The sequence below is a fragment of the Ischnura elegans genome, chromosome 6, assembly GCF_921293095.1.
Source record: "Ischnura elegans chromosome 6, ioIscEleg1.1, whole genome shotgun sequence".
Lineage (NCBI taxonomy): Eukaryota > Metazoa > Arthropoda > Insecta > Odonata > Coenagrionidae > Ischnura > Ischnura elegans.
Window position 1 is genome coordinate 77,673,966 of NC_060251.1, and position 27,513 is coordinate 77,701,478.

General features: G+C 36.1%; 1 protein-coding gene across 1 annotated transcript; it reads right to left on the minus strand.

The window, feature by feature from the left end:
• Positions 1-4,774: 4,774 nt before the first annotated feature.
• LOC124161034 lies at positions 4,775-27,454 on the minus strand. Its single transcript, XM_046537180.1, has 13 exons — positions 27,164-27,454; positions 27,037-27,084; positions 26,755-26,942; positions 20,992-21,109; positions 18,763-19,016; positions 17,990-18,103; positions 17,740-17,900; positions 15,938-16,143; positions 14,232-14,348; positions 13,093-13,213; positions 10,323-10,600; positions 6,141-6,276; positions 4,775-5,879 (listed from the first exon to the last, which is right to left on the minus strand). The coding sequence occupies exons 1-13, from the start codon at positions 27,307-27,309 to the stop codon at positions 5,763-5,765; spliced, it is 2,004 nt and encodes a 667-aa protein (XP_046393136.1). The 5' UTR covers positions 27,310-27,454; the 3' UTR covers positions 4,775-5,762.
• Positions 27,455-27,513: the final 59 nt, after the last annotated feature.

The window sequence follows — 27,513 nt, forward strand, 5'->3', positions numbered from 1 at the left end:
AGAGATTGCACGAGTCATTCATAATCAGCCAATTTGCTGGAGTATACGGAACAGTGAGAATACGATACATAGACATTGCCACAAAAAAGATTAGCAGTTAGTTAATCTCTCAATTAGTCCTTGAAGCAATCTCACATGATAGACTAAGTGCATAAGTAATATAGTTCGATTTGCATGAATTATGAACATTATCAGAAAAAAGGGGGAGTCTGGATTATACATGTTTTCTGGTTGTTCGTGCAGCCTCTCCCCATCACTAGCTCGGATAATCAGGACTTTAATGTACATTTAGGAATGTATGGTCATACAAGGAATGCTGAAGCAATACAGCTTGGTGATGATCTAAGTAATAATATAGCTCATTAGAAAATCAAAATGACAATTTTGTCAATAAATCAATGCAAAACTTAGCAGCAGGAAGAAGGCCTGACCAATAGGGTACAAGTAAACTTGAAAGCGATTCTAATTTAGATGTAATTCATCTTTTTCTAAAGTGATAAAACTTTCAGTTTTCCATAAAAAATACAATGCCTTTCCATCACCCCTGATGAGATTCCTTTGATAATATAGGCATTAAAAAAAAGGTATTGCTGTAACTAATTAATATACTGATGCCATTGACTGACCTAAACACACTATTTTAATTCATAAATTCATTGATGATAGAATGTGAGCAGAAAATATATTCTCATATATACTCAGAAATATGGACACTGAAGAATATGATACACAACAGAGGTGTTTAAGGAAGAGATTGTAATTTTGGTGGATTTGATGGAAGCAAACAAAGAAATTCTTGACATGGTTGGAAAGGGGAAAATACTGCTAAAAGATAAGGAAGAGGTAGAGTGAGCGGTTATAGGGTAAATGGGAAAGTGAGGATGTAGTAATAAATTGGGAAAAGGGGAAGGATATAAGGTCAGTAAATAAATTAAAAGAAGTTCACAGGGAGGAAAAAAAGGATGAATTGGAGATAAAATATAAACTTGGTTAGTGCGTTCCTCTTTAGTATGTTTTTCTCCTGAACACGCCGATTTCTCTCGGTCCCTGTACCATTCGAACAAAATACAGGTGAAACTATTTGGTTAGAACATTTTAAATAATGACGCTTTCCTGGATAGTACAGTCAATTACTAGCCATGAAGCAACCTGCAAGCCGTTTCCTAGTATCTTCTGAAGGTGTTTAAACCTTCGAATTCATAAGTTATTTTATTATCATCAGCCATCGACCTTCTTACTTTCATCCTACACCTCTCTCTCTCTACAAGCATAATGCATCCAAATGCTTTTCTCAATGCGAGGGGTATGTGCATCATCACTTGACGTGTTGCAGGCGGGAGCAGACAATGTTTTGGATCTCCACGCAAAGATTAATGTAAAATTACTTGATCTCGGCACAAGAAATAGAAATTACACTACATTGGACAAATTTTAAAAGCAAATTTCAACTGTAAAATATAAAAATGTGCTTCTAATAATCTGTAAGTTCTTAATCGTCATATCAACATATATATAATAATCGATATGGTTCCATTCCAATGAATGTATAAGGCGGTTGCCGTGATTTATGGTCAATAAAGTTTTGATGTTTCAAAACAGCCAAATGATATAGTCAAGAGTTATTGTCATATTCTCCGAGTTAGCTGCCAGAAAGAAGAAATTACTTAACTTAATATGTCCTCTTAAAACATAAAAGTGACAAATCACGGGATAATGATGCTGTTTTTACATAATTGTCTCAGGGAAATTTTTGAAACTGTGATTTTCATTCACATGGTACTGTTCCTGCAATGCAGTGCTCATTTTCTTGATTTTCAATGCGAAATGAGTTCAGGAAGGGGTTCCTATGAGAACTTCCGAAAGTAGTTGTAATTATGATGATTTTTCCATTACCCCGATTGCTATCATCTACTTGCCTGGTTAGCACGTTTTCCTGGATAGCATGTTCATTTTTGGTGGTCCCTTCGGAAACGTGCTAAACAAGTTCTACTGTACAAAGAATATTCCTAGATATGTATATGAAATCAAGTCTGAGAATAAATCATTCAGGAGGAGGTACAAAAAGTCAGCATTCCCAAAACTAGTCATGGATGTTTAGTACCTACTAATGACAATTAAAAGTATAAATTTCCTAAAGAGAGAGGGAAAGTTATCACAATCTCTTCCAATCACAGATTTGACTGAATAATCTCTCAATAATTCTCTTCCCTCTGCTGCCTTTCACAAGTAGTTTTGGGGTGTCATTACTTCACCAATTCTTGCTGTCAAAACTTTCCATCATAGAGGATATATTATTGCATCTGACATTGGCTGCAAGATTACTTGTACCCTACTGGCTAATTCACCACCATTTAAAATTATGACTACGTTGATCATTGTTATTTTTAATAATACTGGTTAAAGGACAAAATACCATTGGCAAAAAATTATAGCCACACAACCATAAGAAGAAGTAATGAGACAAATGCACACTATCTAGGCTGAAATAAAATAGATAGTCCAAGCCTAAATGCTGAATTAAGATTAATGCAACAATATATTTTTCCTACATTTGTGCTGTTTTTATGTGTAGATTTCCCAGTCTATGTTTTATTTCCGTTATAGTTAAGTACTGGATTTATGCTGTAGAAATCTACAAAGACATGGCAGGTACATAAAAATTCTGATTTCCAAAACACCTAACTCACCAGTAGCTACAAACCTAAGTTTGTTGGCACACAATATAAATACAAAACGTATAAGTGACCGAAAAGTACCAAAAAATATCATAACTCTGGAAGTTTTTGGCTAAGGAAGATACAACTCACTAATATTCACAGGAGATTAGAAAAAACATAGCTAAAAACTACATTTTTATGCCATTTTCCTTAAAAAGTTTATGCTGAGAAAAAATAATTCATTAAAACTTGGCACCAAGTACTTATGTGCTTACCCTAATGATAACACATCATGCTGAATCACAGCTATACAAAGCAACATTTTTCTCTCAATCTTACACACAATTATTAATACATTCAATAAAAATAAAAACCCATTCATATTTAAAGATAATACTGCAAGATAAAAATCATTTACATATGTACTTGTTAACAGTACACCCATGCCTCGCATAGCAAAATTTTGATTAGTGCAATTTCGATATAGCGCAAATTAGTTCCTCGGAGAAACATCGCAACGTAGTGCAGCCTAATCAAAAAACTTAAATGCCCTCACGATAAAACGTGAACTTGCACTAAGAACATACAACATTGCTATCATTATTAATAGTATTGCTTGCCTCAAATCTTTTTCGTTTATATATTAATCGAAATACACTGCTGTGCAATGGCCAACTGCATTACTCGTCATTGGGTCGAGATAGCCGGCCTACCGAAGTAATTTATCTTGTCTCCTTAACAGAATGACAATAGTTAATTTTGATCATTAAGTAAGTGTGGAGCTAGGGGAAATGAGTTTTTTTAAGCGATACAATTTGAGACGTAATTTTCGCCGTCATAGGTTATCGAGCGATTGACTTCCAGGTAGAGGGTCTACGCTAAAGCTTTCAAGGTGATCGGTATTCACAGGGGAGAAATGGAGCGGTGGCCGAGTTGCGCATGAATAGCATCAACACATAAAAGGGCCCACTATAGAGTATCAAACACAATGGCTTCATTCCCTCCCAGCAGTCGTAGGCCCTCTGCGTCTCAGGAATACAGTGCAGCAGTAGAAGATGATTTTGATAGAGCCATACAGAGTAAAAACCAAGAGATAGAATGGCAAAAAATAGAATGCAGCTAGAAAAATCAAGAAGTTATCAAGAAAAACCATAAACCGAGAAAAGAAATTGAAAGAGGTCAATTGCTTAGAAGCAAAGCAGTATTGCGTAGAAGTTTAAACTCACGATGCCTTATTCTAAATGAAAATGAAGTCAAAACATCAGTGGCCTCAGCCGCACCAACTTCAACCAAGCAGTCAACACATACAGAAAGTTCATTGTGAATCTGTACAAAAAGATGAGGGTGGTAATTGCTCCGAGACATTTAGTAAAAGATCCGGTTGGTTCCAGAATTTTAAACTCTCCAGCTGAACTCCAAGCTGTGACTGAAAGTGGCTCCTTTCCCGCTCAACTAGTTTTTAGTGTTCACGAGACGATATTGTTTTGGAAAAGAATGCAATCTCGTTCATTCATTTACAGGGAAGGAAAACCTGGGTCAGGTTTCAAGGCATTTAAAGTCTGTTTCACGTAGCTGCTAATGCCTCGAAGGACTTCAAATTAAAATGATTTATCATTCATAAAATCTGCTAGCTATGATATGGCATTTAAAGTAGCATTTGCCGGTCATTTCGATGAGCGACAAAAGGGCCTGGGTGACACAATAATTATCTTTAGACTGGTTTGAAAAATCATCAACTGCCAGCAATGCGTTACGAACACCGAGATAGCAGATGTTAGCCCACCCGTATGACAGGAGGGAATTTCAGAAGCATGTGCAAATTTTTTTAACGTGAATGTAAGTCTTTGAATGCGTGCATACTATATTTAAAGATATTTTAAACTATAAAAATTTATATAAATAAGGTTTTCTAAGGCTATTTATGGAAATACATATGATTTAGAGGAAACTCGCTACCAAACACCTATGCTACCAGGAACGCATCCCTATCTTTCCAATGTTAAAACGCTCTCACATAATGCAAATTCGTATAGCGCAAATACCCCAAGGAATGCATCCCTTGCACTATATGAGGCATGGGTGTATTTAGTAACTGAGTGGAAATACATCTTTAAGGGTGAATTATTAGTACATACATGTTTAGAGCTGCACATATGATTCTTTAAAACACCAAGTATAAAATTAAGAACTAAGTTGAAAACTTCAGTTTAACTTAAAACATTTGAAGCTAAGACCTTTTTAAACTGTTATCTCCAGCTCATATAGGAATAAAAAAGTCATGGAAGGAGCTAAATACATGAATGTACTACATTAGAAGGTAGCGCACAATAAACAAAAGAGGTATAAGCAACACAAATTAAGACAAATAAGGTATATCACGACTTGTCAACCCCATGCAATTATATTTTTGTTGTAATAGGGAAGCTTTGTTTGTCATTAGGGCTGTTCAATTTCAATACATTGAGTTATGTATTTATCAAAAAATTTTAAGGATTAAAACCAAGCTAAAGACGGACAAATAATTTCTCCAACGGATATATGATTTTAAAAAGTCAGCTATATGATTACTAGTCGAAACTAATAAAATATGTATTGACATTTAACTGGAGACTGGTCTCACTCATCTCCTCATTAACTTGACTTTTCAGAGCTCTGGAAGGCCAAAGCATTCCCAATAATCAGAGAGGAAATGCAACGTACAAGACTTACAATATCCATTAAATTTTTCAACTTCATACATTCTTTCATGAATGAAAAAAAAATTATGACCAACCCTTAAAATGATCACAAGATCAACAACAGGTTACTTACAGCTTATAAGATCTCCCAGTTTTAATTTGGAGTGATATTTTAATAACATTGCAAAGCTTCCCATTTCTTAGCATAAATTCTTCACGAATTCCTGAAGAATACTTAATGACTTAGTTATCCATATGTACTATTATTTTAGTGGATATTTGAAAAATATTTTTAATCTTCAGTGATGCATAACCTCACAATCAAATTTAATCAATAAAAGATTAAAATATGTGCTCTGCTACTTGTAAAAGTCATCCCGGCAGAATCCAGCACAGTCAGAGGTAGCTTCACAAGGTAACTATGTTTCTATGCAGCCACAGGTGGAGGTACCCGACAGTAGCAAAACTTACGAAGATTCTCAGCATCAGCTTCTATGCAGTGAGCCGCTCGGCCATATTTGTTAATGCGACTTATATCTTCAACCTAAAATACATCAATTTGTAAATGACATTTGTAGCTTAGCTTTCTGTATTTTACCGTACCTGATAATTACAATTGTGCATAAAATAATGTACAAAACTAAGGGTAAAAAGAGCACTTAGTAAAGCTGCAAAAAAGCTAAAATATATAATGCTAATTTAAAATTAGCCAAAAATATTCATAAATAGGCAAAATTAGGCGTAATAAATTAGCATTCCACAAATGAATCAATATTTTGCAATAAAAATATCATTTATAGCTTACTTTCACTGTGAATGAGTTTTCTCGGACATCATATTGAAGGGATGCTTCAAATCGACCAGCACCCGGTTGGGTTTCTACTTTGACTTGATAAATTTCTTGGGTCACTTCAGTCTGGGCTGACAAGTCTGGCACAAACCTATCCAATAAAAATTCGTGGAAGATACATAAATTTTACATACACACATAAATAAATTTTACCTAAAATTATAAAAGGATTGGGAAGTAAAAATAAAAGCCCTTTTGATGGTAGAAGTAGCTTTTAGTAACTCAATGACCAGAGGTAGCAGATTAGTAGGCTAGTTCTAACAATGGACATATAATGTTTTGCTAACTAGTATTTAAATATGAACAGTATTTTTCATCCCTGTACTTCTTCCAGGGTTCCCACTCTACATGAACAATGTAATTCACGGCTTTTTCCAGGTTTTCACGGTTATTTTTCAGGTTTTCACGGTTTTTTTTAAGGTTTTCATCGTCTCAATTTTGCTAAATTCACGGTCCATTAATAAGCCAACAATAAGAAAATCACTGGCCGTATATCAACAGAAAATTAACGTACGCGAAAAACGCTGTGAATGTTAACGCCGCAATGAAAAGTGATATCTGCTATGACGTGATCTATCGTTTGCAAAATTCAGGGCCGACTAAAGGACTAGCCCAACCGCGCTCTTGCCCGGACGCCGAATACCCTTCGGACCTTCTTCCGTCCGGACACTCGAGGTCCTTTTTTAATTCCTCGCTGAGAGATTGTTTTTTGCGCACGTTGTTATTACTGCACAGTAACCGAATTTCCCCCACCCCAATATTTCTTATTTAACGGAAAATATTTTATTTAAATTGTTTATAGAATATAATAAATTGATTCTTTCTTATTTAACGGAAAATATTTTATGAAAATTATTAATAGAACATAATAAATCGAAAAACAATTTCATACACCGTATTAGCGCGAATCTAAGACGAACACGATTCTAAGACTACCCTCCTTTTTTGGAACTCCACTAGGGGACAATTTTTCTTTATTAATAACGATACGATTATAAAATGAATGCGGAAAAACGATCAATGCTTTATTTTTTTGCTAGATTGCCTATGTCCCAGGAAACGCAGGATTTTGGCGAGTAATTAAGATATTCATTAAAGGTTTCAAAACAATATTTTAGATAATAACAGGAATAGTAGTACTTTATCAAGACACATACGTCATATTGTTGATTCGACCCATATCTCTTTCAAAATTCTGAATGTTTGCTCTCCACTCGGCATTTACACTGCTATTATGGATTTCAGTCAGATGTAAAAATTCTTATCCATCAAACACCATTTCCAGTACACGTATTCACGAGAGCAATGTGCATGTTGTGCCTAAAACAACCGCATTCGCCGGTGCAGTGACTGGTTGTGAGATGGATCACGAAGGCCAAAAATAGTCAATTACTTGAATTGTTCCTGTCTAATGAATATATTTTTAATACAATTGAGGTAGTGTGTAAAGCGTGAACAATGTTGCGTTAATTGTCAGCGGCACGCCCACCTGGATCTTCGCCTTCATATCTCTACTTGTTTTCTCCAGGTAGCTCACTCTACCCCCACCCCTAATGTCATGTGCTAGCGGACAACCCAAGGCGCTCTGCAATATTCACGCGATCTAGCCCGGATTCTTTTCTTCATGTTCAATTATTTTCAGTCCATCTCTTAAAGTTCTCAATAGTTTCTTCGGAGGGGCCATGGTCGGAAGACGAATAAAATTAAACTAGTGAAAATGACTTTATTAAACCCACATGGAAAACACTCGGTGGTTCGAAGTCCAGCCACCCCGGAAAGTAGGTAACCACTCGTACGAGGTGAAGTTCGGAACTGATGCTATCGCATATGGGGGTACGCAGAGCACACTGCAGAGGGCGAAGCGTGACCATATGACTGCGCCATGAAATTTTTTACCCTAAAGATGCCCATTCTTTTCTAATTAGCGTAGCGCCAGATGATCAGATGAATTCGGATTGTTAGTAGGGAGAAACAAAAATCCTGAGAAGATATCCCTTCGTCAGTAACTCTGACAAGTGAGACTACTAGTAGTAGTATAGCTCGTAAATTGATAACTGATAACAACCTGGTATCATGTTTTCGGAACAAAATACCGAATTAACTGCCGTAAGCTCAGCTACGAGGATATCGCGTTTCGCCAAAAATCACCATCGTATTTTTCCATCTATTTCCTTGCTTAAAATACGTCATGTGTGGTCTCGTTTTTTTAAACGTGCAAATTGCTAACATTTCAAACTAATAAAAGCATAATAGCAATTACTGAATATCATTGTTAAGATACCTTTTGGGCTAATAGGTGATTCATGCAGCAGTTGACCTCCATAAACTGGGAACTTCGAAGCAGTTAGGCTGAAAAAGGTCAGTTGGTGAGAAGAGGGGGGAGCACGAAACACGTTTCTATTGTTCTCGTGTAACTCGATATTTTTTTTGAAGCTAAGGTCTTCGTAATAAGATCCCTGCGCGAGCTGGGACCTGTTTTTATTTTGAAGAAGAGGAAAGCGTCAGAAGGGGGGAGGCGAATGGTGAATGGAGGGGGATAGAGGTTCTTGGGAAATGCGCTAAAGTTACTTACCCACGGCACTGAGCTTCTCCCAATGGTAGTTCCATCTCTTGGGGAGGATTCCAACTACGTGCTTGTCGTTATTAGCCATAAATGACACATTGTATTTATTTCGTCTCATTTTCGTCAAACGATGGATGCGGGAAAATTCTGCGTCGGAACCGCGATCTTCAAACGATCAATGCGAGAAACGATACTTCGGGGAACGATAGATGCGGGAAAAAATTAAATTGTCTATAAGGAACTTTATTTGGGACCAGAAACGGCGAACGATCAATGCGGGAACGATAGATTGAGGTTCCACCGTATAACTTTCTTTTGAAAGCGGCAGTGTAATGACTTTTTTCTCTGCTATCGTAATACTCTGAAACCAAAACTGAATCGATCTCTCTAATCAGAGGCAAATCATGTTCCCTTCTTACCGTTGCTCTGGGAAAAATGGAACGACTATGTAGCAGTTTATATCGCGACGGCATTGAGGCTTTAACGACACAAACAAACAGCATTACCTTACATAGCACAAAGCGGAGGAACTGGATCACCGCCGACAGTAAATAACTCCACACAAACTTTCCGGTTGCGACGTAAAACTGGCAAGTTCCAGGTCGACGCATGCGACAATCGTGTAATGCTGTGTTGCCATAAGCGGAAATCTTCTCTCGTTTTCAGGGCCGCAACGCGCGAGAATTAGTAACGTCACGCCGAAAGCTCGCTGTCACCCGGTTCAAACGCAGGGAGCGTAGTGTCCACAGCGCATGGCAGGTTGTCAAGGCTAGCGGTCTTCCAGTCAAAGGATTGAGGGTGTTGAATAAACGTTCAAATTTTTTGACACAATGGCCATCTAGATTTAGTTTCGAAAGTGGTCGCTGCAGCCAGTGGGAAGGCTAATTGCATAAATACTCTACACTACAATACTCTAGTAATGTAAACTCTATGGCTAATTGGGTGGAAGGGGGACTAAGCAGTGACCGAGGGAGGGGAAACCAAGCCATTTGAGGAAAGTAAACAAGCTGATGAGAAGTGGTGTCATATTTCAGGAGGGGGAGAGAAAAGGCCTGCGCTGGGGAAAGATGTCTTTTTTCTTCAGGCAACATTCGTTCCCACGCTTTTCTGACCCATGCGACCGCATGCGACGATGCTCGCCACAATGAATAGAAGTGCGCTAGCTACGAACGAAGATGAAAATTTCTGGGAAGGTTTTATTATCAAGATTGAGAGATTTTTAAGGTTTTAAGACGAAATTCACGGCTATTTCCCGGTTTTTTCACGGTAGACGAAATTCACGGCTAATTCACGGTTTTAAGGTTTTCACGGTTGAGTGGGAACCCTGTTCTTCACATTCAATAATGATAACCCATTATACTAAGGTAATATTGTTACATCTTACTAATAAGAGAAAAAGTGATAAAATATACCTTTGAACATACTTTTACACATATTATTCCTCCTCATTTAAAATAACTGATAGGCCTTGAAAAATCAGATCCGATGAACATGCATGGTAAAAGCAAGGTATGCAGTATAACAGTCAGCAGCATTTTAATAGAAGTAAGATAGATTCAAAATTTAAGACAAACCCATCAGTGTCAGCATTCTTTCTGAAATGCAGTAAGCCACCTCCAGGTAACAATTTTGCTGCCCACACAAGCTTAGCTGTCTTCAACGGGTGACACCTGGTGCGATGCCCTTCTGTTAACTTGTTAATGTAATCCACGAGTGCATTGGCAGCTAAGGCAGCAGTAGACAAGGGGTTGGCCACCAAAGAAAGGGAGGATACTGGTAACTCTTCCCACGAAAGACACGCACACCAATGGGCTTCAATAGAGGCATCCGAGCAAGTTCTCTCACTGGGTACCTTGTTTGGAATTGAGAAATAAAATTATGTCATGAATGGGTTTGTGGGGAAGATGGGACCATTTCACCACTGGAGATACAAAAAGATGAACCCCAACCATTGTAACATTTAAAATCTTGTTAAAGCTTTAGATGGATTTACTGTGTGGATTTTTGGCAATGGGGTACTTCACAGCAGAGGCCAACCACAGTCTCTCAATTGAAAACCCATCACAAACATTATCTCGACTTGTAAGGATAATTTTCGAGAGTTGTTGGACCTTGATAAGATTGCCTGGGTTAACATTCCCCTCACACACACCGTGGGCTTAATTCTGGGAGAACATGCTCAAACTTGAGTGATGTGAGACACTGGTTGCAGTCACTGTTATGAATTACTCCATAACCTCCAACTGACACAGTACACCATTTCATAAATTTAAAGAGGTTTTTTAACATTATGGTCATTGGAGGTCATCTTTGTCCCACCCACTAACCAGACCTGACTGTCAGCAGACCAAACAAACTTCATACTGCCGAATAATCAATGAACAGTTTAGATACACCATTTATGAATCAAGAGCAGCTGTACTGATTTGAATAATTTTTGACTTATTATAATACATTAAGAAAAAAATTCAATAAACCTATAAAAAATAGTACTACAAGGGCATTTTCTTTATTCAATCTACAAAGGTTAGACTGGGGCATGAAGAAGCAGATTTTTTTAAATCAATTTTCTTATTTTTATGTTTTAACTTTGGAAATTTTACACATTGTGGTCTTGTAAAGAAGTTAATAAAGTTAAAATATTATCCAGTCGGTTTATGGACTATTTGTGTTATTAACAGTAAAAAAATCGTTTCAGGTCCTTATCTGTTGCATGAACTTGCCCTGTTCTAGAGGCCTATTTATGCATTGCTTCACTAACACTTGAAATCTTCTTAGAATAGCCCCCAGGTAGCAGCATTAATATGCCATGACTTGTGGCGCACTGGTTATAACTCTGTTTGGAAAAGTGCATGGCGTAAAAACGTGACCCGGTCTACATACTTCATAGATTCATCTTTATTCTCTTGAGTATCTTCCGATATACAACAGTTTTTGTTTTCTTTTAAAAAGGCGCAAAAAAAATAACGTTAATGGTTTACCAACACATTAACATGCCACATATATTTGACCATGAGAAAAACATAGGTTTTCTATATTCAGACCACAAACACTCTTCTTGTAATTTGTTATTCGCCATCGCTAATGCAACATGAATTGTAAGTTGAATTAGTGTAAATGCAAAGGGCATATCATTTGGTATCATGAGAATCCTCAGAATGAGAGCTTCCTCATCTTTGAATTTCCTTTGACTATAGTTGCAATAATCACATTGATTATCACTTATTTTAATCACCAAAAGTGTTCCATTACATGCTTTCGGTTGGTTCAGGTTTTGAAGCATCATGACCACCGAGCAACCTTCAGCTGTAAATTGTGCGATCATAAGCCAGGCACATCCAGGAAGTTTTAAAATTCAGATGAATAGTTGGTGATTTCATCTTCGTTTGTTACACAGATTTGCAAGAATGCAGAGTTTTGAGAATCAACAATTTGATCTTGAATTACGAAGTTTAAGTCATCCACATCTTCCTTCTTAGCCACCAAAATTGGTCACTCACTCAACCATTTGTGCTTTTTGTGGCTATTACTCATGTTTGGGAACACTTTGAAACTCACCTTTTGATGAAATGAACTTTCAAAAATTTCGAGGAAATGAAATCAAACTACTCAATTCCTCAACAGGATCTCCAAAATTACCGATAGTCAATAATAGCTTGGAGATTTGTTCATAAACATGGTAGTGACGAGTTTGTTGAATACTCAACTCGAGCAGGGCTTAGCCCACATCAAAATATTTTTTAAACGGTTGTATTATTTTAAACATTTTTTAAATATTAAAACGTTTTCAACATTTATACGAAGATTAGTCATTAAATTAGAAAATACAAAACAAATCATGTAGTTTTGACCGACATGACAGCTTTTACAGTGTTACCAACTCCTAAAATCATACCCCTAAGATCAAGATTAATTTTTTCCGTGAACTTTTACTATTTTTAAATGTTTACTCTGTTATCCAGGGATGAGACGAATCAAGAAACCATGTATGATTCAAATAGGCTCAGCTGTTCTTGAGTTTTAAATGGTGTAACTAACAAGATTTTCGACTTCCTTTCATAGAACTTCTTCCTTTTCACATAAACATAGATTCAAGACTTATTACAATTCTGATTTGACACATTCATTTCCCCTTAGAAAGTTAAGAATGTCATTTAAAATTCCTTGAAGCTGATGCTGTGACAGGGAATAAAAATTATGATACAACGAGGGCTATGACTTTTTTCCATTAGGCCATGAAAGTTGAAGTTATTTCTTCAGTTTAGAATCATGAATTAAATAAAAAAGAATTGCACAGGAGTCTTCACACTTTATAATAGATATATATATATTAAGAAATCCTACCTCTTTGAATAGGCTGATGGATCGATTTCGTAAACTTCCCTTGCCTGCCCCTTGGAAATGAAGAACGTCCTTGAGTGTTGGGTTAATATCAAATGGTGTGGTAAGGCGGCGGGTATTTACCCTGCAAAAAAAATAATCATCATATCCTATGCTAATGATATAGTGTCCTGAAAGTAAAGTTACAAATGTAAGATAGCTAATCCGTAATGTGCACTAGGAATAAGGGACATGTCGACAGATACTGGAAATCTGAGAGTTAGGCTTTGAGTTAAAAAGAAGAGGTTAATGATAGATAAGCATTAGTGCATTCATTCTTAGCATTTCACCAACAGTCATATCAAGAGCTTAACATTGAGTATAAATTCAATTGTAACTGGTGATATATGGTCGAACAGCATGATAACAGCTATTGCCCTGCTCACAAATTTACCCTTATTTTTGTGTATTTTAAAGGTTTTTCCATTTCTTTCCCTTAAAATCCATAGAAAAAACAGTGATTGCACTTTATTTTGTAAATCAATCATAATTCAAAATATATTTTGTTGTTCGACTAACACCAACAGAACGTCATATTTCTGAATTGCAAGGGATAACATATAGGTCCTGTAATTGATTGCACCACTGATAGGCTAATACAAAATCCAGGCATAAACCTGATTGAGTCAAATTATTTTTTAGGGCAAATTTCATCGCTTGTGGTATATTTCTCTAAGCATGATTCCATACTGTCATTTGTGGAAAATCTGATAATCCCTAAACGTAAAGGAAACTATTTCTCTCATGGTTAAGGTTAAGAACAATAAATGAATGTGCTCAAACATGACTGATATTTTTGTGTAAACAAAATGCCCTGGCTAGAAATAAGTCTGACAACACAGATGCTTTTGAGTGCTCTTGAAAGTCACGGTAACCTATTTCTACCACTCAATAAAAATAAACTTTCATTCATACACTATAATATTGACAATCAGAACATAGCTGCGACTAAAATTAAAATTATTTATATTTCCAACAATTCTTCAAGTAAATACATACTATCAATATAGTGGGAAGAGTCAATCATAATCAATTGTTTCCAAAGAAAAATGCAGTCTAATAAATGAGAAATATTATATTTATTAATTAGAGAATGTACTCACCTGAAGTTTGCCATTGCTTCAGGATACTTATTTTCAAACCAAGGTGGGAATACAAAACTGAACATTGGTAAACGCTCTTCTTGTTTCCCCTGTTGAGTATCACGAATTTGAGCAAACCTAATGATAAAAATACATAAAATTAGATGAGATAAATCTATGCTCTTAAGCTTTGATGAAACAATCATTGCTTCAATATGCACCTATTTACTTAAACTCTATGACAAAACGAAACGCAGATAATATTTTGCACCAAAGAGACCACGTACTTCTCCTTCAAACGGTTTAGTTTCGACCCACACATCGAGTACGAAGTATGGTTGAATGAAGTACGTAGAGGTTCGGCCTACCGCCATTAGATGTATGGGGTACTCATATTTTTACCCCTAACAGGAGAACGGTGAACGCATACTGACCATTCGGTTTTTTAGCTCAATGTTTTAACCTCTCCACACGAATTTCAAATGTAAAGAGTCGAAACATATTCACTTTTATCTCCCTCCACTCAACTTCTGCGATCGAAACTTGACTATGAGCTCCGGAGTTTTGTTTAATTTAGTTTCATTTCCAGGAGTAAAGTTTCGTCCCGGGTCGAAACTTAACTCCTTGGTGATTTTAATTTCGTGCAGGAACGAAATTAAACCTAGGCCTCATATTTTTATTTCTCTACGGGTCGAAACGAAACATTTTTGTATCGCTTCACTTGCCATCCCTGGACAACACACACCAAATGGTCACCATACTTATGCACCATAACAGGGAGACCAGGGAGGGAAGAGAAGAGAAAACCACGACAAAGACGGAGGGTGCGACAACTACCGTATCTATTCGTGTAAGCCACGCCCTCGTGTATCCCCCACAACCCCATTTTTGGGCCGCCTTGAGAGGAAAAGAAAACTTCCTAATGCTTTTTGAGTGCGTTCTGAATTAAGGAACTTGTGATCCGTTGCTAAATCGATAAATTAATGTTTCCATGATTAATAAGATAAAATAACGTTAGAAATGTAATTCCAGAGAAGGTTTTCTAGTTTCAATGCAAAACTCTGGAGAAATAAACGATAAGAATTTGAGAGAAAAATGGTACGCGGTTTACATTAAAATTTGGAGGATTCGTGCAAGCAGCTCGCACCCATTTTTTCACTGGCATTTCAGAAAAATAGTGTGCGGCTTGTACGGGTAAATACGGTAACAAACAAATTTTCACGCCTAAGCTTCACTAACCCTCCACTGGGTGCGTTAAATTTTGTTATGTGGTTGGACACACGGGCCACACTGATGGCCCAAATTCATTTATTTTTATTGCCATAAGTTTTCAACATTTTGTAAAAATTTTTTTACAAACAATATATGTGGCCTTTGTTTATTGTTCAGTGATATTTTTGTCACTCGGGGAACACATTTATAATTAATATTGGAAAAAAATGCACCCCTGCCCCCCTTCCTTGTGAAGGAGGCAAGAAAGCACGCCACTTGCCGAGGTACCCATAAAAATAACATAAACGTGCAGAATATTGTTTACAAGTCAAAGCAGACAAATATCATACAAAATTTGCTGCACAGCTTTATGTGATGCTCACAGAAAATGTTACACAGGCATGTGGGCCACATATGTGGCCCAGTCACACCCACTTCCATTCAACCTCGGCACCTATGCGGCCCATGCGCTTACTGAAGGGTTAATAGTAATATAAAAGTAAACTTTGAATTACCTGTGCCCATGATCACTCATAACTATGAGTAATGTGTTATTAAGATGACCAGATGAGTGCAGTCCTTCAAAAAATGACTTCAGATCCTTGTCTACTGCCCCAATCATGTTGTATGAATCATGAGATAGCTCAGAATGAAAGCTGAACATGAATTTAGGCTTATCTCTATACACATCAAAAAAGTCCCTGGCATAGTTCATCATAATCTAGAAAAAAAATTTAAATTTAAAATGATTATATGAGGACAGACACAAACATACATGGTAAAAAAATTACCAGAGCAGGACAACTAAGCAGTATGCCACAAGCGGAGGCCATTGCAGTATTTGTAGAAATTTTATTCCAACATGTTAGAGAAGTCCTTCACTACTACACCCTACTACTACTAGTGAAGTACTACATATTTATTTGAAAATAATTAGAATGCAGCATGTAACCATGATAAAAAAATTAAACAATTAATGGTAGCAAAATATTATTGAAATTTAAACATCAAAATTAACACACCTAATTGGCTACACACAGGCACTGTTCTATGCATTTATCTGAACAGTACTATTAGTTCTTAGAGTCAACATTTATGTATTGTATAATTTGAAATTCTTAAAATCAAACGAAGCTTTTTTTTTGCTCTGTATAAAATTCATAGAAATACACTAAAAACACATTTATCTTGATGGAAATTGCAATCCACTTATAATTACATTTATTCCAACAAGGCCTTCAGAAAAATATACTAACCACCTACCCTTAGTTTATAAGAAGTTCATTAATAATTAAAATAATGGCATATGAACTTTAAGATATGAAATTTATTGCCTGAATCAGGAATTTTTAATACCAGAACTACCATTATTTGTGTGGTTGTCCCCTACAGTATTATGCAATTTTCAGTACAAGGGTGCCAATGGAACATACCTTTCCAGGATACCTGCAACATTCACCTATTAACTGCTGATATTGCAAAAAGTGAGCTAGAAGATTGAAGTGTCGCATCTCTAAAACTTATTCCTAATTATCTTAATTTATGCAGTTTTTGATACAGTAATTTCATTTTTATTAAGTAATTTCTTATACATTTCCACAATAGGGTGGTTTCCTATTATTTTTTATTGCCTAAATCGAAAGATTATTACTCCTGGAGTACGTATTTCACACTTTTAGATTTTTAAATGACGATATCTATTTTACGCGATTAAATGAGAAGTGAAAACTTTCAAGCGCGTGAAAACACGATGGCTAAGTATGAATGCTGGGAAAACCCCATTTGACGTCGTTCTGGTTCCCGCTGCCGCAAGTGAGGTGACCTTGGGGTGAGGCTTTGAGCGCTGATACGACGCAGGATGCTAGCAGGAATTCTGGTTCTTTCTTCAGTAGGAGATACTTCAGTATCTACGAAATCATCATACAATAAGCTTCATCCCTGTGGAATCATGGTGAGCCCCTCATTACCGCTCGTTAATTGGCCGTACAGTAAGTTCTCTTTTTGTGTACATTCGATTTACGAACGTTCAGAGATGCAAACATTTGAAAAATTCAACCGTGCCCGCATTATCAAATGTTGAACCTTTGGAGTTGGCTGATGCGACGCGGTTTGGTGTAGAGGAACTTGCACTTTGTGCACATAATTACGCTTCGATACATACATAACATAAAGAACAAAATAAACACACAAAGCGATAGCAATTGGCAACTGTACTCTACAACAAAAGACGATGATAATCCAAATAGACGACTTACATGATATCAATATGAATCATATGAATGCAGTAACAATAAAAATCACAAACTCCAATACTAACCTTATGTCTTGGTAATGATCCCAGGCAATATTTCTTATAACCACCATAATCAGGAGAAGCAGCCACAAAAAATGGTCGCATATAATGGTCAGTTGGAGGCTCAGAAAAACCTTTCAACCTGTAGGTAAATGTTCCAATGCTAGGACAATCTTCTGCATAAGCTAAAAAAAAGTATCATTATATAAAGAAGTATTCACAGGTAAAAATTAAGGCTTCAAGTTCTTTCTATTTGAAATGGAGTGACCCATACCAGTAACATAGCCATTTTTTCTGAACTCATTCCATACAAAAGGATAAATGTTAACATAGTTTGCTTTCTCGCCCATCCTTTTTCTTGCCTCTGGAAGTTCAAGTTCTGTTTTACCTGTAAAAAATTAAATGCATACAATTCTATGGCCATACCAGTTTAGAAAACGACATTAAATTAACTATTAGTGGTTAAGGTTCTGAAGTACTAAATGAATTAATTTTCTGAAAGATGAATTTATTTTGCAAGTGATAATTCAAATAAACAAATAACTTCACAATCCATTTGAAGATAGAAGACTGTCAAAAATTTAATGAGGGCAATGTTACATTTAAAATCTAAATTTTTCATCAGAGTGCAAGGTTGTAATGGGGAAAAGAAATATGACCACACTTAATCACCCACTATAAAGACACCAGCTGAAACACAAGAATTTGAAATGACCTTATCCCATTGTTTATTCAAGGCATTTACCAAGAACTATAAATTTGCTGTGCTATTATGGAGTCAACTGCAACAGCAAAAATTTCAAGATAAAAAATGATTTGCCTTCACTGGAATATGAACCTAGATATACCAAGATCCGAGGTCAAATCCCATTCAGGTAAATGGCTTTTCCTCGGAGGAATTTTTGCATTGTATCCCATTGTTGCTTTCATTAATTACAGCGATGAAAATGAAGGTAAATTAGATATGCTTTCCAAAGATGATTTAATAGCCATTGAGGATATGCATTGAAAATTAAAGTTGTTCACCAAAAAAAACAACAGCATTACCTGTAAGAATAGGTATCAAAGCCTGAGGAGTGCCATCACCAACAATGTTGTATCCTTCAAGGGTCAAGGCATTCAAATTATTCTGAAGGTATTGTGAAGTCAAAGGTAATTTCCTCAAGAAAGTATTGCGTGAGAGAGAGTCATGACCCCAAATGAGAACATTCAGGCCCAATGCTTCAGGAGAGAGGTTGCTCCAACCACTCCTAGCAGCTGCTATGTCATCACGCCTAACACCTGACATAATATTTCTCCATCTGAAATGCGTATCACAGATATTTTTCAAAATACACAAACATTATAAATTTACAAGCATACTTGACTAACTATCAAGCCTCTCCTTTGTAGATGAAGAAAATAAAAGCCATTAAAATGCAATGAAGTTTAGCCTCCTTTCCCTTTCCAGTCATTTTGAGACCATATCTAAAACTCCAAAAATATGGTAATAACAAATACAAACTCTTCTCATATCATGCAAAGGCTTCCACGATGGGGAAGCTTTATATGCTGTCTCATTTCAATTGAAAAACACACTGCCTGAAATCTAAAACCATAAATCAAATGTAAGTGTACTTCAAATTAACCACAGTAGAACCACAATATAATGAACCATAATATGTACAACAAAATTACTGTTTTATGAATTATATCTTGATTGACAACGTAGAGCAAATCTTGTAACACGCTGACTGCGGAGCATATCTCATATTGTGCTCTTGACCTTCCACCATCAATAGGGCCAAGAGGTATTTTAATGATTTAATGGTACAACAACTATTGCCAAGAACGAATGCTCAAATGTGAAGGGACTACAGGCCTCTGTTCTCATCTTTTCTCTGATAGGCTGGACTAGTGTAACGATAAATGTCACACAAAATTGACCCTTAAGGGTAGTCACTGGAGTCAGAACAAGTGAAGTAAGTTATTAATAGAAAGCTATTCCATTCAGATGGTACCTAACTTATTTTTTAATGCAATTAACTGGTGAAAGAGTGCTGAGTAATCACAGAGTGATATTACCGCAGTATTTGTTTAACAGGGTTCAGAAAATCCAGGCAATACACATGAAGCACACTCCCAATTATTCGGGCTAAAGATGGAGACAGACGACACGAATAACCCAAACTTTCACTTTAATATCTTGTCATATTCATAATTTATGTAAAACAAACAATATATTATTATCTATACAGTTATTCTGTTATTTTGGAGTGCTTCCCGGACTCGTTGAGAGCTTTCTTCGCCAGTCCTCGATCTTTTTAACGGCGATAACAAAAGTTGTACTCTTATTATTACGGCTCCATGTAAGTATTGGTTTTGAAAACCACGCATCAGCGGCTGCGTAATCACGGATACAGAAAAGTGGAAAAATGCTTCAAAACCACTGCGTGACGTTGGAAACAACACTTTCAGGCACCACGCCATCTAGCCACGTAGTCGCGTCTCGCACATGTTGCCCAGGCTAAAACTGCTGCAGGACATGTATCCGTGATCACGGAGCACAATCGCGCACTGCGAGGCTTGGAAAACAGGAACACAGAGCTCCCGTGAATGCAGCCAGTGCACAATTGCTTCCGTTTCACAAAGGGGAATCTAATGGAAATAATAAGACAGGTGTATCCTAGCATTCAAATGCAGTAATTCTGGTGATTTTGCGTCCCATTTTATTTTTATATAAATATGTTGAGCAAGAGTGAAAGTTATGCACGGATAATCCGCAATACAGATATACCGCAGCCGGATAATCTGGATTCTGCAGTATTTAGGTTCAATTATGTACCACAATGCTAATTATGAGTCCCTTCAGATATGTAAACAGAATCCAATGTATGCACAGGATCCAAGCGCACAGAATATGTACATAAATAGACATTCCATACATACCCAGTCCCCTTAAATCAAAATAGGCAGGAGTTGAACTGAATGCTGAACAAGTGCAATGATGCCTTATACAGAAAGCTGGAAAGTTTACTGGATCGAAAGCAACAGGCAATGGGAAAAGAACAATATCCTGTCAAAAAGCCATGCACTAGTCTTGTTTAATACAGGTTAGTACAGATATTCTGAAGTTACATTTTGCTTAAATAGATATTTCCCAATTAGCCATTCAATCTTGTTGCTGCATGAAAGGACAGCTTAGAGAGTACAAATAGCATAAAATAAAGTCTGGTATAAAAGGGCTAACAGAAAGTTTTCCTTTAGATAAAACTTCAACTTTCAAGGTCTACTTACTTCTTCCCATTGGCATGACAACGAACTTTGACAAAGTCACTGCCTTCCAATGTGTAGTCAGTGTGAGTGGTTGTTGTAAGACCATAGCTGACCAGGCTATCAGATTCACGTACTATATCTGTTAAACACAAGTGAACAGGTTTTCATGACATACAACACTGACTCTTACGAGCACTCATGTAGATATTTCACAAATATTAGATCATTTGGTTAATTACCACAGGAGCAAACCAACCCATTTGAAAAAACGCTTGGAAGGGAACAGGTAGCATCATGCTTTCAGACAACATTCATTATACATATCATAGCATATGACGTTGGTTGCACCCAAAATTTTAGACATGCATTCCTGAAAGTTTTGCCATTTCACTCAATACAATTTTCCTTAAACAAGAGTTAAAACAAAAGACTGAACCAAAAATTGAAGAATAACATGGCTATTAAACCTGCGTTAGTGACAAAAATGAGTATAGACCCCTTAAAAAACATGCATGATAGTTATGCATGTTTATTAAGAGATTTATATTCATATATGTTGCTTTGGCTAATTACTTATGTCAATTTCAACTAAGTACAAATGAAATGAAGGGACATAATTTAATGTAATACGTAGTTTATTTTAAAAATGACTCAAAGAATTAACACTGTAATAACAATTGATGTGCACAGGTAATGTGCTGCGCAGATACACTAGATCTGGTTTAATCATTAAAGGCTCAAATGCTACAATCTATAATGGTAGTACACGCAGCAGAGTTTTCATTCATCTCTTGGGAGCAGCGATTTAATTCCTTCATATTGTGATTGAATCATGAAGTTAACCAAAGGTGTGACTTTTTAAAAGTGAACATTAATTGGATGTATACTATTGCAAATGTATGTGGAAGTATTTTATCGAGCTACATCAATAATTAAAGAGTTTCATTATTTTAACCTCCAGAGTATTTTTTGTAACTTTATGCATAGGAAGAATAACATCCTGGAAAACATGAAAACTGGACAGTCAAGAGCCGGATAATCAACACATAATTGATGGGTATTCCTAGTGAAGGATACCGGGGTAGGAAAAAGTATTGAGAAAAAGTAACGGGACTCAACTACTACTACTCAACTCCTACAGTTACTTCATACAAAAAATAATCAATTACGAGTAAAAATTACTGAATTTAAAAATTAATCAGTAAAATTACAGTTACAATTACTTCTTGAAAGATGGTCCACTGTAGAGACCACCAGGCAACTGTTGAGTATTGCAGTCAAAATGTGGAATAATTAAGTCATACAAAATGCTAGTTACAATTTCATTTGCGATACATATAATTATAACCGATATAACAACACATGGGGTGTCATATTTTGTACCAATCATGAGTAGGCTCCAACATAGGTGTGTCTGAACCAAAACAAGCAAATTATAATGCTCCGGGACTCAAAGTTATTTGTAGGCCTACATATATCAGTGTAGTCAGCAAAGTAATTGTCCATTACGAATAAGTAACGATCCCTCATACACCGTAAGGAGTAAATTATAAATAAAAATTACACTTCGTAAAAAGTAATTGATTGGAGGCATTCAAGATGTGGGTATGGAGAAGAGTTGAGAAGGTGAAATGGATGTAGAGGAGGAGGAACGACGAAGTGCTGGACATGGTGGGTGAGGAGAGGCAGCTTTTAGATGAGATTTGGAGGAGACAGAAGGTTTGGATGGAGTGAGTACTTAGCGGGCAGGGGATGTTGAAAACGGTGTTCGGGGGTAGAATGTTAGGTAACGAGGGAGGGGAAGGAAGAGAATAGGATTTTTAGATAGATTGAAAAGGAGTAGGCCTTACAATGAATTGAAGAAGGCAGTGCTGGAAGGAAAGGGAGGCTCCCAGATTATTTCTTTAGTACTCCATGGAAACCTACCTTAATAGGTAGAATACTATAATAATAAAAAAGTAATTGTTTAAAGTAAAAATTACTGCAAAAGTAACTGCTACAAGTAATTCGATTACTTTTACTTGATTACTTACCAACAATGTAGGATACTAACCCTCAGATATTTTCTGGAGCTCAAGTGTTGGTAAAATTACTTTCCTGGTGTATCAATGACAAAAGACCCTTATAAGCAATAAATTGAAACTCATGAGATATATATGAACTGGTTGAGTTTTTGAATACACACAGAAAAATTTAATTTTCTATTCACAACTCAAAATAAGCAGGGTTTTCTGATGAAAAATTTTCAAGGTCCTAATCTCCCAAATTTTTGCATAAAAGCTGGCAACCTAAACATGGAGATATGAATTAATTTCCATTAATTGAAATGTACTGCAACAAAAGATCTTTTAGCAACTTCCCTTGCTTCTCATTTGAACCACAGAGTATACATTAACTCTTAGAAAAATTACTGACTCCATAGAAAGACTTCTATTTTCTGTATGGTATTAAGGATTTAAGAGTATTTCACTGTTTTTTTGTATTTCAATTTATTCCTTAATATCCATTTATTAAATACCAAAATGTATTACAACATGACTCTTTCGGGTTCAAATTTCACACAACTGCATGAGACTCCCACTTTACAAAGGGTTCAACTTATGATGGATTCAGTGCACAGTTCAGCTCATCTAACCTGATTTTGAGTCATTTTTAAAACCTCAACTTCCAGCAATTTTATTTCCACTCCCACAATTTACGATCAATGATATAATTCTAAGCCTTATTTGTTTTGGAAACACATTCTAGCATAACAAAATTATGCTCTAAAAACCGATTCCTCATGTGAAAATAATGCTGATTCAACATGCAAAGGAATTTGCTTTCCTATCCGTCTTCAATTTCTTTTTTTCTGGAAGAAACAGGGTAATATGTATTGCAATCTTATTACCCTTAAATACTTGTCTTAATTAGCCTTAAATAAAAATAACTTAACATTTTTTTAACAAATCCAATGCAATGAAGAATAGATTAACGTATTTACACTGAAAATACACAATTTGAACAATCTCACATGAGATTAGATGAAGGAGGGGAAAAGTTCAGCCAAATCTCACGACATATATCACATAAGGGGAGGAGGGGGATAAAAAAAATGGCCAAAATCACCTCACGTAATCAATGGACTTTTACCGAAACTCTTGTTCTCATTTCGTCATCATGTTCCATCCACAAAAAGTAATTTAGTACTAATAAGCAACAACAGGAAAGCCAAACTTAAAAATGCAAAATACCTGAAACATGCTTACGGCAGGCATGAAGCACAGCAAGTCACAGAATTTACATTTAGTTCCACTGAATGAGCAGCTTAAGTATTATCCCAAACTAACTCAAATAAGTATCTGACAAGATGCAAGGCAATTACAAGAACAGCAAAATTCACTAACTCTAATCATAAAGCAAAACCACTTCACTATAAAAAATTCATGCCTCTCAACAATTGTTACGGAGACCCAAAAGACGATACCATAGGAAAACATCAAATTTGTTTTACTCACACCCAAGTTAAATAAACCGAAAATCATATCCATATTTTATATTACCGATTTCAATGTGAGAATAACGATGAGAGGAAGATTCATTACGTTGAATCCCTCTTTCAAGATGTCTACCTACACAAAGTATCAAGTCATTAGCAGTGATGTTAAGGTGTACTGTGTATACGAGTTAATTCCTGGTCCTACAAGAACAACAATAGAAATTTTGATTCGATCAATAATAACATTCCAAAGGCTTATGTAAAGCATGCCAAAAAAACCTGTACCCATTAAGCAGAATGAGCCATAAGCATTAAACAAAGTGTTCAGAACCTGTTCACTAAGTGTTCATGAACTGTTCGGGAACCGTTCACGGACTGTATTTTGGCCCATTGAACCGTGACGAACCGTTCCAATAAGCTGTTCAGCAGGCGTTTCCCAGCTGTTCATGAGGTGTTCAGCTGTTCATGGAGTGTTCTGTAACCGTGCAGGAAGCATTGCACGAAGTGTTCATGAACTATTATTGAACCGTTCACGGACTGTATTTTGGCTCATTGAACCGTGACGAACCGTTCCAATAAGCTATTCATGGGGTATTTTCCTGCTGTTCATGAGGTGTTTTCAGATGTTCGTGAAGCATTCTTTTAACTGTACAGGAAGCGTTTACCATAATACCAATGATGATTAACATCTCGAAGTGTAGGTCTGACAATAATAATGGTGTAAATAACAATTGTGAGAATAATATGCAAAATTGTTTACCAACATTTCGATATATTCCTTATACCTTATTCTGGGCTATGAATGATAATGGTTACATTAAATTGATACATGAAGGCAAGGGTGAATCCAGGATATTTTTCTGGGAGGGGCACATGGATGTGACAGGCAAACAGTCTTCTCATATTTGAGATTTAAGGGGTAACAATATGCATAGAAAAATTACTGTACAATATATTTTCTTTATCTTAACAAGATACTTATTTATATAAAATTACGTAAATGATTGAGACTCCCAATTAAACAAAAACAATACTAAAATTCTTGTCTATTTTTCAAGCGTCTAGGGGGGGGCACGTGCCCCCCCCACCCCCCACCCTAAATCAGCCTATGCATAAAGGAATGAAAGGTTATTACTATGTTTTGTTACAATAAAAGAATATATGTAAATAGAATTCAATTTTACATACATAATATGCCAAAATTCTTGTCTCTTCTTTTACATTTGTGTACAATTGAATTCTTTCTGTATTTTTTGTGACCTACAATCCAAGATATTAATCATCATTGGTATAATTGTAAACACTTCCAGTAAATTTAAAAGAATGCGTCATGAACATCTGAAAACACCTCATGAACAGCAGGAAAATACCCCATGAATAGCTTATTTGAACAGTTTGCAACGCTTCAATGGGCCAAAATTCACTACAAGAAGGGTTCCCCAACAGTTCATGAACACTTCTGCTACAGTTTCTGAACATTTTGTGTCACACTTTTGGAATGGTTCTTGAACAATTTATTTTCACCAGGTATGCAACCTTTATCATTCATAACAATTGTATATCATTCTCAGACCTATTCACCAAGACATTAATCATCATTAAATAATTGAGGTCAAGAAAAAAAAATCCATTTAATAATATGCACCAGTGCTTTATCAGGAAGCTGTGGTAGATATGTTTACAAACTGTAGCTAGGCTGAACTGAAGTGTTGCATACCAATGAAACTAAACTGTTCAGGAAGAGCTCTAAAGTCTTTGGGAATTAAGATTTTCAATCTTCTGGGGTTATTTGCAGTACTTTTAGTTATTGCAGAAGCTCAGGATTGTATTGTACTAAAATAAGCTTAGGACAAAATGGTTACTCCTCCATTACACAATAAACTTTCTAATCTGTTCATTCAGGGGAAGTAAGCTTCCATAAATACTAATTTAGGTATACCGGGACTAGCCATGGTGAAAACCTTATGGAGTCACCAGCAATTGGGGGACTCGGGTTCGAATCTTGGTCAAGGTGAATGACTTTTCTCTCTGGAATTTCCAGACAATTCCATAAATATTTCTTTAGATAGTTCAATTGCATGGGAGAAGTAGGATCACTTATATCAAAGTTAAGTTCAAAGATAAGAGTGATACAAATAGGAATTGGTAGTAATAAAAATTATAAATTGGTAATGAAATTACGACTTTATACTTGAAGAAACAATTTGTCACCCTATTTATAGGATATTTCCGCTGAAAAAACTTAGCAAACCAATGGTATAAGCATTGTATAATGGAACTGTTGTTTACATTACAATCCGATGTACCTGTGAACGAGCACTCAACTTCACCATGGCCTTTTTTAGCACTTTCTTTTATCCGAGCCATATTTCCAATTATTTCTACCCAATCCGGCTTGTCTCCACAGTCTATTGGTGGCACGTCTTTCATGTACTTCATTATATCCTTGTTTCTGACATCTAAATTCGGGTGGCGGCAAGCTTGGCCACTGGATCTAAGTGTTTAAGAGATTTCGTGACACGTTGGTAAAACTTAAACAATTCCATAACATGCACCATTAAAAGCCTTTTTTATACATAGTTACTTACGGATAGTAAGCAGAGTGAGAAGAGTTAATTCTTAAGGCAACGCCCCTCCTGTTAATAAAAGAAGGTAATTATCAATAAGAAAACCATATTCAACGAATAATACTTTTTAAGTAAATAGATAGCTCACAGAATATTGTTCCTCTCTAATTCCGAGTCAGTTAAACTAAACTGAGCTCGCATCAGCTGAAAAATTCCGTACAAGAAGCACGCCAAAATAAAAACGTATAATATTCTTCTAATGTGAAACAACTTCGTCATGACTACTGCTGTCATTTTAGGTTATACAATTGTAGTATCAAGCGTTCACATTTTCTGACGAATGAAGATAACATGAGGCCTAAAATGTGAATAAGTCATGTCAGAAGTCCACTCTGCCCATATCCTTGTGTAGAAACAGTCGAGAAACAGTCACATATTCCGCGCACATTCCATTCCACCTCCCCCTCCTACGAACAAGTGAATAATGTGCGCCGCCTT

Bases quoted from the DNA above. Each gene is read 5' to 3' on its own strand.
- LOC124161034 (XM_046537180.1), bottom strand. From the start codon at position 27,309: ATGACAGCAGTAGTCATGACGAAGTTGTTTCACATTAGAAGAATATTA. The intron at 17,901-17,989 runs GTATGGGTCACT...ACTTTTTTTTAG, and splicing joins AAAAAATGGCTATGTTACTG to CTTATGCAGAAGATTGTCCT. The intron at 6,277-10,322 runs GTTTGTCTTAAA...TTTATTGGATAG, and splicing joins AAGAATGCTGACACTGATGG to GTTTGTGCCAGACTTGTCAG.